This window comes from Hemibagrus wyckioides, linkage group LG18 (assembly GCF_019097595.1).
Source record: "Hemibagrus wyckioides isolate EC202008001 linkage group LG18, SWU_Hwy_1.0, whole genome shotgun sequence".
Lineage (NCBI taxonomy): Eukaryota > Metazoa > Chordata > Actinopteri > Siluriformes > Bagridae > Hemibagrus > Hemibagrus wyckioides.
Window position 1 is genome coordinate 1,236,305 of NC_080727.1, and position 16,196 is coordinate 1,252,500.

The 16,196-nt window shown below is 40.9% G+C and overlaps 1 protein-coding gene across 2 annotated transcripts in view; it reads left to right on the forward strand.

Annotated features, from left to right (window-relative positions):
• Positions 1-632: 632 nt before the first annotated feature.
• The window catches only part of stk32a (serine/threonine kinase 32A), a 25,861-nt gene continuing 10,297 nt past the window's right edge, over positions 633-16,196 (forward strand). For both annotated transcript variants that reach the window (XM_058414710.1, XM_058414711.1), the window contains exons 1-6: positions 633-765; positions 3,366-3,455; positions 4,326-4,381; positions 4,733-4,884; positions 9,955-10,128; positions 15,772-15,809. In XM_058414710.1, coding sequence (XP_058270693.1) covers positions 3,404-3,455; positions 4,326-4,381; positions 4,733-4,884; positions 9,955-10,128; positions 15,772-15,809 — 472 coding nt within the window. In that variant the 5' untranslated portion in view covers positions 633-765; positions 3,366-3,403. The remainder of the gene's footprint in view (positions 766-3,365; positions 3,456-4,325; positions 4,382-4,732; positions 4,885-9,954; positions 10,129-15,771; positions 15,810-16,196) is intronic.

Sequence of the window (16,196 nt, forward strand, 5' to 3'; positions counted from 1 at the left end):
TGGAGGAACTTGACTGGCCTGCACAGAGTCCTGACCTCAACCCCATAGAACACCTTTGGGATGAATTAGAGTGGAGACTGTGAGCCAGACCTTCTCATCCAACATCAGTCCCTGACCACACAAATGCGCTTATGGTCAAAAATTCCCATAAACACACTCCTAAACCTTGTGGAAAGCCTTCCCAGAAGAGCTGAAGCTGTTATAGCTGCAAAGGGCGGGGCAACTCCATATTACATTCATGTGCAGGTAAAAGCAGACGTCCCAAAACCTTTGCCAATATAGTGTATTTTTACACTCTTTCTGGTAAATAATGGCATTAGATCCTCTCAGCTATAATTACAATTATAAATAATATTCATGTAAATGTTAATAAATGTACATTCCAGCATGAGAGGTTTAGTCCCATTCTGATAAGAAGTACATTAGGAAAATATAAATGTGTTGAAACTGTTAATATAATGACATACGGCTTTGAATTAACTTAGCAGTGTTGAATAAACTCTTAAACTCAATGCATCAGGGGCATTTAAGATTTCCTTTTTTAATCTCTCTCTCTCTCTCTCTCTCTCTTAGTATGCAGGTGAGGATGTTGTAATGCTTAGAGTGTCTCCAATCTGGCAACCCCAGGCATTTTCTATTTTTTTGTACGAACACTTGGTAGAATCCGAGGAGTCACATAGGAGCGCCTCATCTTTCTTCCTCAGCATTTGTTATCCTCCCCTCCCCCCTCCTTCAACATCATCATCATCGTCTCAGAAATCCGAGGTGAGTTGTGTGATCTGTGATGGTTTGTCTGCTGTAACTGTGTTCAGGAAAGATCTCTGTCATTGACTGTCCTCAGCTTCAGCACTGCGGCTTTATTTAAACCTGCTCTCTCTCTCTCTCTCTCTCTCTCTCTCTCTCTCTCTCTCTCTCTGGACTGAGCTGCTGACTTTTCTCCACTAAACGCTGATGAGTTTTATATTCCTGCACACCTTTACCCAGATGTGACACTATCATGCTCTTGAAGGTTATGACTTACTGCATGTAGTGTTATGAAGTTATGAAGGTAGTCTTGCCTCTCTGATAAAAGAAGTTCAACAACTTTTACTATAGATTTGATATTATTTATTTAGCACATCTCTGTCTGTCTATAAATATATATAGTAAATATAGTAAATAACCTAATTAACTGATGCTAATAATAACTGTAGCTCTTCAGGTAAATGCATGATTAAAAAAGGTTGCACGAGCTGATCTGTTGATTTTATGGGCCAATCACGTACTCCGATGCGCACAGTGTTGCCAGATTGGGATCAAATCCCCTTAAATCTGGGCCACGCTTAACCACACGGAACTGTACTGAATTCAGATTAGATGTATTTTAATTACAGTTTGCAGTTTGAGGGTTGCCAGATTGGATTCTTTACAGTCTAACGGAACTCGGGTTTATTAATGTCTTTAATTCAAACACAAATTGGATACTCTTAGTCAATATGTCAATATGGGTCAATATTAATTAACACTAATTACCCTATAGTGCAATTAGAAGAAGCAATTAAAAGGTGTTGATTAATCTTCTATAACATCAGCTCCAGTAGTCCCTGCTGTACTTCACAGATTAATTCAGTTCAATTCAATTCAGTTTTATTTCTATAGTGTTTTTAACAGTGGACATTTTCACAGAGCATATCCTTTCATATTTAAAGGAAAATATTAAATGATTCAGAATATAAATATAAATATTAATATATAATATTCAAAATATAAATTATTAATTAATTCTTTGTAACAGTCACACTGGGACTGCAGACTCGTCACTGATAATAAACTAATTACAAAACCTAGGTGAAATTGTTTTTAAGGAGAAATGTGTTTATTCAGGAAGGAGTGTCCAGTGTCAGTGCTTTATAACAGTCAGAGGTAAAGCTGCAACTTTAAGACATCTCAGTGGTTTCTGGCTAACATGACACACTTGCCTTTTTAACTTTTAGAGAGAGAGAAACATGTTGCTGCTCATTATGCTGTTATTTTCCATCTCCAGTTTTCCAATTTTCATTCTCCAATTTTCTCACACCATGGCAACCCTGAACTTAAAAGGGTTTGGAGTTAAAAGGGGTATTCAATTCCAATCTGGCAACCTCCCTGAACGCTTCTACAGTCGCACGTGCGCTTTTACTGCCTAGCACGAGCCTGTTATTTAATTTTTCTTAAATTGCTAACGGCTAACTGTTCTTTCGTTACTGAAATCACCACAGAGACTTTAGTTTAATTTATATGTTACGTTTATGGGAGATTTATGTCTAATGAACGTAAACGTAAGTAATCACTATAGAATAAAACACATGTATTAGTAAATAGAGCAAGTGTTCTTTCATTCTTTATTTTTAATCTGAACAACTTCAGAATTGCGATCATATTAAGCACAATCTCGCAGAAAGTCTGAAGTCTATTTCTCCCTTTAGTATTCTTGTTTCTGTAGAGAGGGAGAACCATAACCCATTTTATCATCAGATATATATTTATCTCTTATAATTCCCCTCAGTATTTCTTTGTAAAATTTAGGAATTTTTCAGTGAGTCAGACTACTAGACTCAGTTCACAAATATGAGCCGACTCTTTGGACTCTCGATCTTCTTTTTTTTTTTTAATTACAAAATAAAACAAGATATAGCATGATGTTTGTTTGTTGTTTTTTTTTTTGTTTTTTTTACATCATTTCACTTTATCTTATCTTATTTCACTTACATTCCAGTACACGTTCTTTTCTTTCTTTTTCTGCGCTAAGTGTCCTGTGTTCTTTTGTGTTGTCTTTCTTGTATTTCTTGTCTTTTGCACTGTCTTGTCTATGTTCTGTTTGCACCTAGCTGCACACTGTGCACTTTACGTGTCTAAGACAGTCTCCTGTCCTAGCTCTGTGGTGGTGTTTTGTGTTGAACTCTTTGTTGTTGTATGTTTCTGTAGCACCAGGTCCTGGAGAAACGCTGTTTCAGTTCACTCTGTACTGCGTCAGATACATGTGGGGGAAATGACAATAAAGCTTCTTGAATCTTGAATCTTGAAATCTGTTTAAATACAGGAGCAATGTGCTACATGTTTTCAAATACAGTAAGCATTTTTTAAATGAATTAATAAGACGATTCCTGTACATTTACCCAATGATTCATATATCTACCTCTCTCAAATGATTCCTTAAGGAGTCGTTTGAAAGAGCTGACTCACTCTCAAATGATACGTCACATCTATAGATGGACTGGTGGAAATCCTCCTGAACTACTAGGTGTGTGTGTGTGTGTGTGTGTGTGGGAGGAGCATCTGACTCTCATCATCATCACCACTCTCTCATTGTGTGTATGTGTGTGTGTGTGTGTGTGTGTGTGTTTCAGTTCGTCCAACACTCCTCATGTTTCTGTGAGCCGGAACGATGGGACTCGGATCGTCCAGCAGATCCACTGACCATCAACACAACGAAGAGGGTAAGTGATTATGATTTCATTCTCTTATAATCAATTCATTACACTCGATTTATAGAAAATTTAAGAAAATTTAAAAGTTAAGGATTTTTGTTCTTTGTCATTTGTTTCTTTCTAAAGGAGGCATGGCCTCAGGGCATGTTATAGTGTCAATAATCCTCCAATATAATAAAAACTCTCCATCTATAAACAGCAAGCTAGAAATATAGCTGTTCCTTAAAGAGAAAATTCAGCACTTTATTTCAGTTTGAGTAAATGAGCTGCTATAACGGCTGTGTTTAAAAGAGTGCTGAGTTTCCAGCAGCGTCTGTAATCCAATGCATTCAGAAATAAACAGCTCCAGTACATGCAGATTTATCACGGATTGATAGGAAGACTAATAACGCTGATTAAACAGTGTGTTTATCTTAATAAGTAGAGCAGCTGACATGAAAAAAAAAATGCTTTGAATCCACCCATAAGGTAATGTATTATTATTAAGGATGAGTGATAGGATGATATAACATTGACGGAATGATCCATTATGACACCATATCCTAATATCACAAAATCTTTTTCTGTTCTTGTTTTGTTTTATTTTATTTTTATCTGTTTATTATCCATGGAGTGCCGGCTTAAACATCCCTGTGCATGATTTGTTACTATAGAAACAAAAACCTATTAGAACATGTGCATTAATATAAAGCTCTGACGTGTAGCTGTGCTGTAGTCAGGACCGCTGTTATAGAGAATTAATCAACACCTTCTGTCCAATCAGACTGCAGAACTCAGAAGGAGTGTGATGTATAAACATAAGCTCAAACCCATAAGGAAATGACAAGAAGTGTGTGTGTCTGTGTGCACTTTTACTGAATTCTTCCTGTTTCTTTGCAGTCAACTTCGACCACTTCCAGATACTCAGAGCTATAGGAAAGGGCAGCTTTGGAAAGGTAAGATGTCGTCTGCTCATTTTTTCACAACCTGGTCATCTTCAAACCTCCATCCTGGTCTGAATGTTCTGACTGTATGCTCACACCTAAGGGAATTTAATTATAATTATAGTTATCGGACTCAAAATGACCTGGACCTGTTAATTACTCCCACATTGATTAGACAGTACAGTCTGATTTTGAAGTGTTCACATTGGCTGTTTCTGGAACTGTGTTTATTATTACACTGGTCACTCATCCATTCTGTGTTGCTGCAATGCACCAAATGACTTCATGAGCACTAATGAACATGAACATGAAGATTCGTTGTTAGAAATCATATTTCAGTTATTTTTCTGTTTTTTTTTCCAGGTGTGTATCGTGCAGAAGAAGGACACTAAGAAGATGTACGCCATGAAGTACATGAACAAGCTCAAGTGCGTGGAACGGAATGAAGTACGCAATGTCTTCAAAGAGCTTCAGATCATGCAGAACCTGGAGCACCCATTCCTGGTGAACTTCTGGTGAGTAGCAGACACGCCTCACACGCAGGATATCAAACCAAATCCCTGCTTTCTTATAGGCTAAAAACACACCAAAGTTCACATGCTACTGATTTTTAAAAGCATGGGCATTCAATCTTGTGGGTGGAGCCACTTTTTGTAGCTGTGATTAATGTTAATAGTTTTCGTTTTCTCACTCGATTTTCTTACCTTGGATTCCTGTCCAATAAGTAAAAAAAAAAAGACAGTGTAGTCATTAAAGCTCAATTGAGAGTTTTACGACTTCATCTTCCCTTAATTATCTGGAGCTCGCTGATTCCTCCTGGAAGCTGTTGGAGCATAGCGCAGTGCATCCTTCTTTGCTGTGCTAGTGCAATGCCTAAATCACTCGCGCTAGATTGATGTCGGTCTTTCAATTACGAGTTTAAGGACAATAAGCAGAATTGTCTGGGCGAGTGGAGAGAAATGGCCTCTTTAGTCGAGCAGGAAGGAGGGGAGATTTCTGCCCGGTGTCAGTGTTAATGCACCTGTGAAGCACAAGATGTTCTAATGAACTCACATGGCATCAGTATGTATATATACCAATCAGCCATATCATTATGACCAGTGCCAGGTGAAGTGAATGAGACTGAGTATCTCCTCATCATGGCCCCTGTTAGTGGGTGGGATATATTAGGCAGCAAGTGAACATTTTGTCCTCAAAGTTGATGTTAGAAGCAGGAAAAATGGACAAGTGTAAGGATTTGAGCGAGTTTGATGATGAAGGGCCAAATTGTGATGCCTAGACCACTGGATCAGAGCATCTCCAAAACTGCAAAAATTAGAACACTTGTGGGGTGTTCCCGGTCTGCAGTGGTCAGTATCTATCAAAAGTGGTCCAAGGAAGGAACAGTGGTGAACCGGTGACAGGGTCATGGGTGGTCAAGGCTCATTGTTGCACGTGGGGAGTGAAGGCTGGCCCGTGTGATCCGATCCAACAGACGAGCTACTGTTGATCAAACTGCTGAAGAAGTTAATGCTGGTTCTGATAGAAAGGGGTCAGGGGTCACAGTGCAGGACGGGTCAGGGCTGTTTTGGCAGCAAAAGGAGGACAGATACAATATTAGGCAAGTGGTCATAATGTTATGCCTGATCATTGTATCATGAATCCAGTGAAATACAGACAATGCTCTGCTACAGTAATCCTGTTTGGTCAAAAATCCTGCATCTCATCACGGCAGAGGCGGTTGAAAATGGTGTCGCAGGTCGATTTTTGTGATTTTAGCTGTGAGAAGGAAAACTCCTTCTTTAGATAAGCAGGTTTTTTCAGCAGGAGATTGAATCTGGGCCCCAACATGTCATCCATCATCCTGCTCTAACTGAAATCAGCAAATCTGTCTCAGGTAAAAGTGCCAGGTCGCTCATCAGCAGGGATTTCACACCCCGAGTGTGTACATGCACCCCAACGTCCTCTGATACGCCCTCAACAACATATTGGAGTTAACTAGAGTCTGATATTTATATAATTTCTGATTCAGTGTCTTTACGACTCTGTGTGTGTTCTGTTGACGTGTAACTCATGGTTGTTCGGAATATTCAGCTTCACTGATGGACTGATCTTCAGACTGAGACGTGTGTTTAGCGTTCCTGTCATCTCTCTAAGCTAGATGAAACTGGGTTACTGCACTGCCAGCAATAAATAATAAAAACGCCTGCCAGTGAATCAAAGCAACCTGTCAGGAGTGATAAACAATTTATTCTCACTCTTAAATTCAGTAGGACGTTTAGTGCAGCGGAGTAGCTTCAGTATTGTCTCAGTGAGCGTGGTTCATCTGTAGATGATCAGTGAAAACAGACACATTAAACTCTTCACACTGGGCTTTTTCTCAACACAGGATTATTGGGATCAAATCCAGAAATCCATGTGAGCAACGTAAATCTAATATGATATCATAGTATGCGGTTTATACACACACACACACACACACACACTCTGCTCGACTTAACTCGAGCTCGAGTCAGAAAGAGTCTATGGGTGCCGGACAGATTAAAGCATCCTCTTCTCTCTCTCTCTCTCTCTCTCTCTCTCTCTCTCTCTCTCTTTCTATCTCTGTCTCCATCTCTCTCTCTCTGCCTCTGTGTCTCTCTTTCAGTCTGTCTGTGTGTGTCTCTCTCTCTCTCTCTCTCTCTCTCTCTCTCTGTCTCTTTCTATCTCTGTCTCCATCTCTCTCTCTCTGCCTCTGTGTCTCTCTTTCAGTCTGTCTGTGTGTCTCTCTCTCTCTCTGCCTCTGTGTCTCTCTTTCAGTCTGTCTGTGTGTCTCTCTCTCTCTCTCTGCCTCTGTGTCTCTCTTTCAGTCTGTCTGTGTGTCTCTCTCTCTCTCTCTCTCTCTCTCTGCCTCTGTCTGTCTCTCTTTCAGTCTGTCTGTGTCTCTGTCTCTGCCTGTCTCTCTGTCTGTCTTTCTCTCTCTCTCTCTCTCTCTCTCTCTCTCTCTCTCTCTCTCTCTCTCTCTCTCTCTCTCTCTCTCTCTCTCTCTCTGTAGGATGTTCCTCAGACATTTTTACTTATTCATTTATAACACGCTGGATATTCCCTCTCATTTCCCTCCTCTTGTTCTTGTTCCTCTTTTCTCTTTTTCCCCCAAGTGAATTTTGAATAACAAGATGATTCCAGAGAGAGCCGGGGAAATTGAATCATGATGCTGTTACCGTGACATGACGTTAGTCCTCGTTTTGGTGTCTAAAAGCTGTGAAATCATATTATAACATGGGTTATGTTTGGCTGGCGATGCTGATGCACTAATCCACATTCTATAATCATATAAACTCTGAAAAGTCATTTGTAGGGTTTAGTAGATGCACAACTGTTCCGTCTCCATATCACACGACTGACCAGAGGATGAACAGCTATTCCAAAGGTTCTGAGATCAGAAATTTAAATAAAAAATAATAATAATCTTTATTGCTGCTGGATCTGTCAGAGTCCCAGTACAGACTTGCAGATAATTACCCGAAACGTCATGGAGGGAAAATTACCTCGGGATCCACTTCAATCAGAGTAAACAAAAAAAAAGGCAACAGGGGTTTTCCCCTTGAAGCCTTGAACTGGTGACATCACGCTTGTTATGGTCCCAGAAGAGCCTGAGCTTATTATATCTTATTACATTTGTCTCCTTTTGTCTCTCTCACTAATAACAGCAACAACAACAGCAATAATAATAATAATAATAATAACAATGTTTTTTCTTGCCCTTCTTCTAATTTTTACAGTTTTTATTTTCATGATCAATAAAGCAGTTAAATCTGTGTATAAATATCTACCACAGGTACAGTATTCAGGTGAAAATGCAGCGACAGCATTAACCTGAGCTGAAGACTTCCCTGCAGCTCTCTGTGTAAACTCAAACATTCCCTCAATTTAACACAGCGAGAACCGAAGAGCTGAGCCGAGCCTCTTACAGCAGAGAGACTGACTTTTATTGATCTGATTTAAATGGCTTGGATTGACTCACCAAACATGCTAGAGTCCAATCGTTAATCATATAGTGTCTGACTGAGAAGTGTCTGATCATCACAACAAATTCAGTAGATGTTCCAGTAGAGCAATCTCTAGAACCTTGGTGGGTTTGAAATATCAAAATCTTGGAATATTAGAAATGAATCTCTGGAATCTCGTTGGGTTCCTGGAAACGCTGGGACTCTGATTGCAGCTCACACATGAAAGACCTCAATGTAAGTAGAGAAGAAAGTAATGGAGGATAAAAACTAAATTGGATGTAAATTATGATGAATTCTATGTAAATTCTTCGCATTATCCAGGTGTTACTTCCATTAACATATGTTCACCCTTTTGACTTGCCTATTTTTAGTGTGGGTTTTTATGTCATGAAAGATTTATTTTCCTGTCAATAATATATATATATATATATATATATACACTATATTGCCAAAAGTATTCGCTCACCCATCCAAATAATCAGAATCAGGTGTTCCAATCACTTCCAATCACTCGGGTTGAGGTCAGGACTCTGTGCAGGCCAGTCAAGTTCCTCCACACCAGACTCTGTCATCCATGTCTTTATGGACCTTGCTTTGGTCACTGGTGCACAGTCATGTTGGAAGAGGAAGGGGCCAGCTCCAAACTGTTCCCACAAAGTTGGGAGCATGGAATTGTCCAAAATGTCTTGGTATGCTGAAGCATTCAGAGTTCCTTTCACTGGAACTAAGGGGCCAAGCCCAGCTCCTGAAAAACAACCCCACACCATAATCCCCCCTCCACCAAACTTTACACTTGGCACAATGCAGTCAGACAAGTACCGTTCTCCTAGCAACCGCCAAACCCAGACTCGTCCATCAGATTGCCAGATGGAGAAGCGCGATTCGTCACTCCAGAGAACGCGTCTCCACTGCTCTAGAGTCCAGTGGCGGTGTGCTTTACACCACTGCATCCGACGCTTTGCATTGCACTTGGTGATGTATGGCTTGGATGCAGCTGCTCGGCCATGGAAACCCATTCCATGAAGCTCTCTGCGCACTGTTCTTGAGCTCATCTGAAGGCCACATGAAGTTTGGAGGTCTGTAGCGATTGACTCTGCAGAAAGTTGGCGACCTCTTCGCACTATGCGCCTCAGCATCCGCTGACCCCGCTCCGTCAGTTTACGTGGCCTACCACTTCGTGGCTGAGTTGCTGTCGTTCCCAAACACTTCCACGTTCTTATAATACAGCTGACAGTTGACTGTGGAATATTTAGGAGTGAGGAAATTTCACGACTGGATTTGTTGCACAGGTGGCATCCTATCACAGTTCCACGCTGCAATATGTTTAATATTTTAAAGCTCAGATCCTCGTGATGCAGATCCTAGTGCACACTGTGGGTTGGTGCATTTATGGCATCCATTAACGTATGGAGAAAATCTGCTACATTAAATCTAAATGCTAAAATATCACCAGGGAAATGCAGACATGGGTCTAAGGAGACAAACTGCTGTTCACGTCCGAGAAACACGCGAAGCTGACGTTTACGTTCTTTTGCTTGAACATCTAATGAGACAGCCTGCTAACTAGTGATCACAAGCAGGGCTAATGTGGTCCATTTCTGCGTGTGTGTGTGTCAGGTACTCGTTTCAGGATGAAGAGGACATGTTCATGGTGGTTGATCTTCTTTTAGGAGGAGACCTGCGCTATCATCTTCAACAGAATGTACATTTTTCCGAGAGTACTGTGAAACTCTACCTCTGTGAACTGGCCTTGGCACTGAATTACCTGCGCAACAAACGCATCATTCACAGGTAAAGCTCATTAACATGCACCTGTCTATGTGGAGGTGAAATTACAGACTGCGTAGGTTAATGATATAATCTACTGTGTGTCATCATACAGACATCTATCTTTAAAGAGGTTATTATGTTTAGAAAAAGTTGATCAGATACAAAACGACACAGCAGCTACATGGCTGATTCAGTCAGCCAGTGATTCAGTCAGTGAGTCAGTCAGTGAGTCAGTAGGTTATACACTCAGCCAGTGATTCAGTCAGTGAGTCAGTCAGTGAGTCAGTAGGTTATACAGTCAGTCAGTAAGTCAGTAGGTGATTCAGTCAGTTATTTAGTAGGTGATTCAGTCATTTGGTCAGTAACTCAGTCAGTTTAGAGTGGCTCTCCACTTGGAAGTTTGTCAAAAAATTTCCAGATGCAATGCAGTGCAGCAATGAATCATGTTGAATTTTATTAGTTCCAGTGAATCATTTTACACAGAGGTGATGTTTAGAACTTTTTCAGAATATTTTCAGCCAAGAGAAACCCCAACAGGACTGACAGTGAGACTATATTATGTCTCCGCTCACCTGAATTACATCCATCAAGCTGCCAAATCCATTATAAATAACCTTTCACCCTCTGAGGCAGTGTATAGTCTCTGGTGAACGGAGGTGTTTCCATCTCTCACTTCTGAAGTCATTTGCATTGACAGAAGAGATGAAATTGCATCCAGAGTGAAGGCGTATAGATGTGCTGGCATTAGTGTGGTTTCTGATGTGGATTCTGGTCTTAAAATAATGAAAGATTCCACAGTTGATTAGAATTGGAGGAAGGGAAGGACTGAAATGTTTATTAATGATACTTGTGTTCTCACATCATCTGTATGTAAATAGATTGCATGGAAATTTTCACAGGACAGTAACACAGCCTCAGGACCATGGATCATTTTAATAAACCTTAAAACAAATTCAGATCTTTTTCAGATCTGAGCATATCTGTGTGCATAAATGTGTGTGTGTGTGTGTGTGAGGTTTTATTACTTCAATATCAGTTACAGGTTTGTAAATTTGTGTAGAGTGTTTATTAATAAGGAATTAACCCTTTACACCGTCTTAAGTGTATTTTCACATCACTTCATGTGTTCGCTTTATTATTAACACAAGACCTCTGCTCTATTAATGCAATCTCTAGAGATACAGCACAAGAGTGTGGCTAAGCACCATCAGAGCTTCAGTTAGCAAACACTTATGTAATTATTGCGGATAAAATTGATTGCTGTTGCATTATGAATTGCAAAAATAATTTTTGATCAGTTTGTTAGACAGAAATTAATACTAATGAAGGCAAGATGCCCACCGTTTATTTTAGTAAATGTAGTCAGAAATTAGCAATGTGGATTTTTATTGAAATGTTTAAAGGGTCAGTTTGTATTTTCTTTCTCTCAGTGTAAATAATCCAGGTGGGATTCGAGCCCCAAAGCCCTCACAGGGCTCAGGAGGTGGGAATCGGTGAAAACATCAGTCACATCCCTCCTTTTTTACATTCACAAACACACAAAGACTTTTATGACTTTTTTTAAAATTCATTTTAAAGTCGCCCTTCACTCCACTTTAGCTTTTCTCTTATTAAAAATGTAATAATAGCAGAGAGTTAAAGTACTGACATGGAAAAAGCCCAGATGGTTCGAGATGCTCCTTTTCCTCACTGGGGAGATGGAAACACAGACAGGAGAAGATCAAGTTTCAGTGTGTGTGTGTGTGTGTGTGTGTGTTTGTGTGTATGTGTGTGTGTGTTTTTGCTCTCCCATCACAGGGGAAAGCTTAGTTTATGCAGAATCGTGACAAATCAAACCACAAGCGCTGTCTCCAATTTAATCCACAGTTTTGTTTTTCTGTCACACAGCAGTTTGTTTGACCTCCTCGTCTCTCTGAGTTCAGAAACAGCAGACAGGTTTTATATAACAGGATAGACAGACCAACAGACAGACAGAGGTATATACAGGGTGATAGACAGACAGGCAGAGGGATAGACAGACAGACAGAGGTATATACAGGGTGATAGACAGACAGAGGGATAGACAGAGTGATAGACAGACAGACAGAGGGATAGACAGACAGACAGAGGTATATACAGGGTGATAGACAGACAGAGGGATAGACAGAGTGATAGACAGACAGACAGAGGGATATACAGGTTGATAGACAGACAGACAGACAGAGGGATAGACAGGTTGATAGACAGACAGAGGGATAGACAGAGTGATAGACAGACAGACAGCGGGATATACAGTGGGATATACAGGTTGATAGACAAACAGACAGACAGAGGGATAGACAGATGGATAGACAGAGGGATAGATGGATAGACAGAGGGATAGATAGACAGACAGAGAGACAGAGGGATAGACAGACAAACAGACAGAGGGATATACAGGGTGATAGACAAACAGACAGAGGGATAGACAGACAGACAGAGGGATAGACAGACAGACAGAGGAATAGACAGAGAGATAGACAGACAGACAAAGGGATATACAGACAGATAGATAGATCAATACAAAGATAAATAGAAAGGCAGGCAGGCAGGTAAAAGAAAGGTAGCTATCAGATAACTAGATAGATAGATAGATAGATAGATAGATAGATAGATAGATAGATAGATAGATAGATAGATAGTAGCCAAAAGACAGACACACAGTATATATTCACATCTCACACACGTCTCCTTACAGTGTGTAATGTTGGAGGTGTTTCTCAGGAGGAAAAGAGCTGCTGTGAGAATCAATGCTGTCACACATTAATTACATCTTTAATAAGGACAGAGAGATAAGGATCTGTTAGGTGCAACACTGTTCCAGGTTTTCTAGATTTTTCCTTCCTCAGAACCTTGGCAGCGCTGCTCAGGGGACGAGTATAAAAAGCGAGCATAAAAGCGAGTGAAATGTTCCGTAGTCTACAGAAACACAGCGTCTGACCCTCATTTGAGGACGTGGAGCCATTAACTAGGGACAGAGGAGCAGGAATACAGAGGTCAGTGTAGCATCATGTACATCATCCTCATACATCATACAGTCAGCAGCGTCCTGCAGAAACAAGCCCTCACTCGAACCATGGCAGGGTTACCACGGGAGGAAAGACATTTCAAAATGTTTCATCCTGTGGGTGGGTCAGACATTTCACACTCTGACACAACTTCCACCTGACCAACTCGGCCGCCGATAACACAAGCAACGACGTGCGTCCGTGACAACACCATCACAATGAAAATCAATCCTCCTTCCTCTCTGTGAGAAAACACACCTGTATCAGAGAGGGTTGGGTGTCACTCCATCTGTTCCCCTTTCTCTCAGTGTATCGCCTGTGTGTGTGTGTGTGTGTGTATCAGGTGTGTGTATCAGGTATCAGCTCTGATCAGGATCCGTGATGTAATGAGGTCATTAGAAGCAGGTAATTGGTTGTCGGATCGGTGGAGCGAGAGAAGAGTGCAGTATCAGGTTTACACAGGCAGAACAGACGAGAGAGCAAGATGTGCAGTGTGTGTGTGTGTGTGTGTGTGTGTGTGTTCTGATGCTATCACCTGTCGTACTGTTTAATTCATGACCAGTGGGTTACAGGTCGTCACTGCCCTCTTAGCTAAAGTGTTTCATGTGAAATTAGTTTCTTCTCATGACAATCACATCATTTAGTCTGAAGCGTATTTCCTCAGTCTTGGCTCAGTAAATTCTCAGGACTCCACATCTTAAACTTGGTCTTTTAATGTGCTCAGATCTCATAATCAAGATTCGTGTACTAATATCTTTAACTGATCATTAATTGAAATCTTTAGTCCTGTGGATTGTTAATTGAGTCATTTAAACGATGGCTACAGAAACTTTGTTGTTTTGTCAAGATCTTCATTGTGTAATCTGAAATAAATAAATAGGAAGTAAATCAGCCTTTTGGGATCAATAAACAGTTCATTTGTAGCGCTCAGGTGCTTCACAGCTCCACAACACAGAATAAACAAATCTCTGGAAATGAAATTAAAAGTGAAGAATTTTGTTTATCAGCGAAGGCCAGTGAGGAACATGATTTTTTTTTTCTTTCACTGATAAACTAATAAAATGTGTTAGTGGCTCCAGGTGAGAAGTCAAGTTATGTAGTCTTTATTTGTCACATATACATTACTGCACAGTGAAATTCTTTCTTCGCATGTTCCATCCTTGGGGGTTGTGGTCAGAGCATAGGGTCAGCCATGATACAGCACCCCTGGAGCAAGATGGGTTGGGGGTCTTGGTCAAGGGCCCAACAGTGGCACCTTGGTGGTGCTGGGGTTTGAACACAGATCTTCTAGTCAACAACCACTTGAGCTACCACCACCCCAGACTTGTGTTTTTCGCATATCCAGGACAATGGCCAGGTTGGTACAGCTGGGGCTTGAACCCCCAACCTGCCGGAGCACCATCCATTCACTGGTTAAGCGCCTTAACCAGTTGAGCCTCTGTTGGGATCTGCCTCCGATTAACAAACTGATAGATCAGTCATGATCGGATTATCTCAGGTGTCCTTGCAATTTTTCCAACCTGAAGTTGTAGCATCAGACACGTGCAAGAAAGACTTCTTTAGGGAGCTGAGTATTTCAGGACAGACTGAAGCGTGCACGAGGCAGCACCTCTCAGAGGCACGACACTTCATTTCCATTATTACGTTTTTATTACCATCTGTTTGAGAAATCACGTAAGCAAGAGTGTATGTGTGTAAACATTAATCAGTGTGTGTTGTGGTTTACTTACAGACACGGAAAATGGAAAAACGATAAAGAGGCTGAACATGATGAACGAAGCGGAAACAAGGGAGGGATAAAAAAAAGTACAGTGAAGACAAATGATGTTTAAAAAAAATGCAGAGAGTGAATTTGAAATTCAGGAGAGATGATCCTCAAAATGTCACATGGTGATTTTGACTTCTTTAGACTTCTGCTGGTTGGAATTTTAACAGGGTTTGCGTAATGCCTTCAGGAGGATGGAGCGAGCGTGTTCTTCCCCTCCACCTCTCACATTCATATTTTAAACAGCTCTCTTCACCAGATCCTAATCAAAGCTGAAAGTGCTTGTGTTGGAAAACATCCAGCTCAGAGATGAATTTGGACAGCAGTAGTGTTCGCGTCATCCCACAATCAATAAACCACCAGAGCCCTAACCACTCGCTGACCGCTGCCGAGACGAGGAGCAGAGCACAAAACAGAGCAGAGAAAATTACTGGATTAAGACGGAGATCATTTCACTCCTTTTTTCAACCTTATCTGCTGTTAGTTGTTTAGGAGTCTGCATTTACACCAGCACACCGCTAAGTTCTGGATTCTGATTGGTCAGAAGGTGTTGATGGTGTAGGTCTCTGCAGCAGCAGCTCTGAAAGTAGTGCAGCAGGAAGTAGTGCTCAGTTTTTTTATAATTGACACGCTCTTTCTAACACATCATCGCTTCATCATCAGCTCAATCACAGGGACGTGGAAGAATAATAATAATCTAGGTTTTGTTCCTCACTTCTTCACATTACAGATCTCCATCATCTGTTCATCCAGACTGCTGATTTGTCTGAAGTGTTGTTGTTCTTTGATCTGTCTATCCCTCTGTCTGTCTAACCCGGACCTTCTGACTTTCTGTAACTGCTTTTTCTTCTCTTTTTGTCGTTGTTGGAACAGAGACATCAAGCCTGACAACATCTTACTGGATGAACACGGTGAGTCCTGCAGGTGAAACACCTCACTGTGTTCATGATGTTCCATCCAGCTCTGTTCGTCTCTCTCTCTCTTCGTGTACATCTCTCTATCGCCACCTCTGTTTCTATAACCCTCTTTCGGCGCCACAGTGCTGGTGCTGGAGTCAGCGCTCGTGTAATGGAGTCGTAAATTCACGAGAAATTCACTCAGTGTTTATAATCCAGGTTCCTTCAGCTTGTACACGCAGCAGAGGTTCATTAACGTTACTGTAAAAACCGATAGTTCATCCTCAGAGCAGGAGTCTACTGCTGCTTTCAACAAACCATGTTCTATTCACACCATCACTAACTCTTCACTCCTCCAACCATGTTCTATTCACACCATCACTAACTCTTCACTCCTCCAAC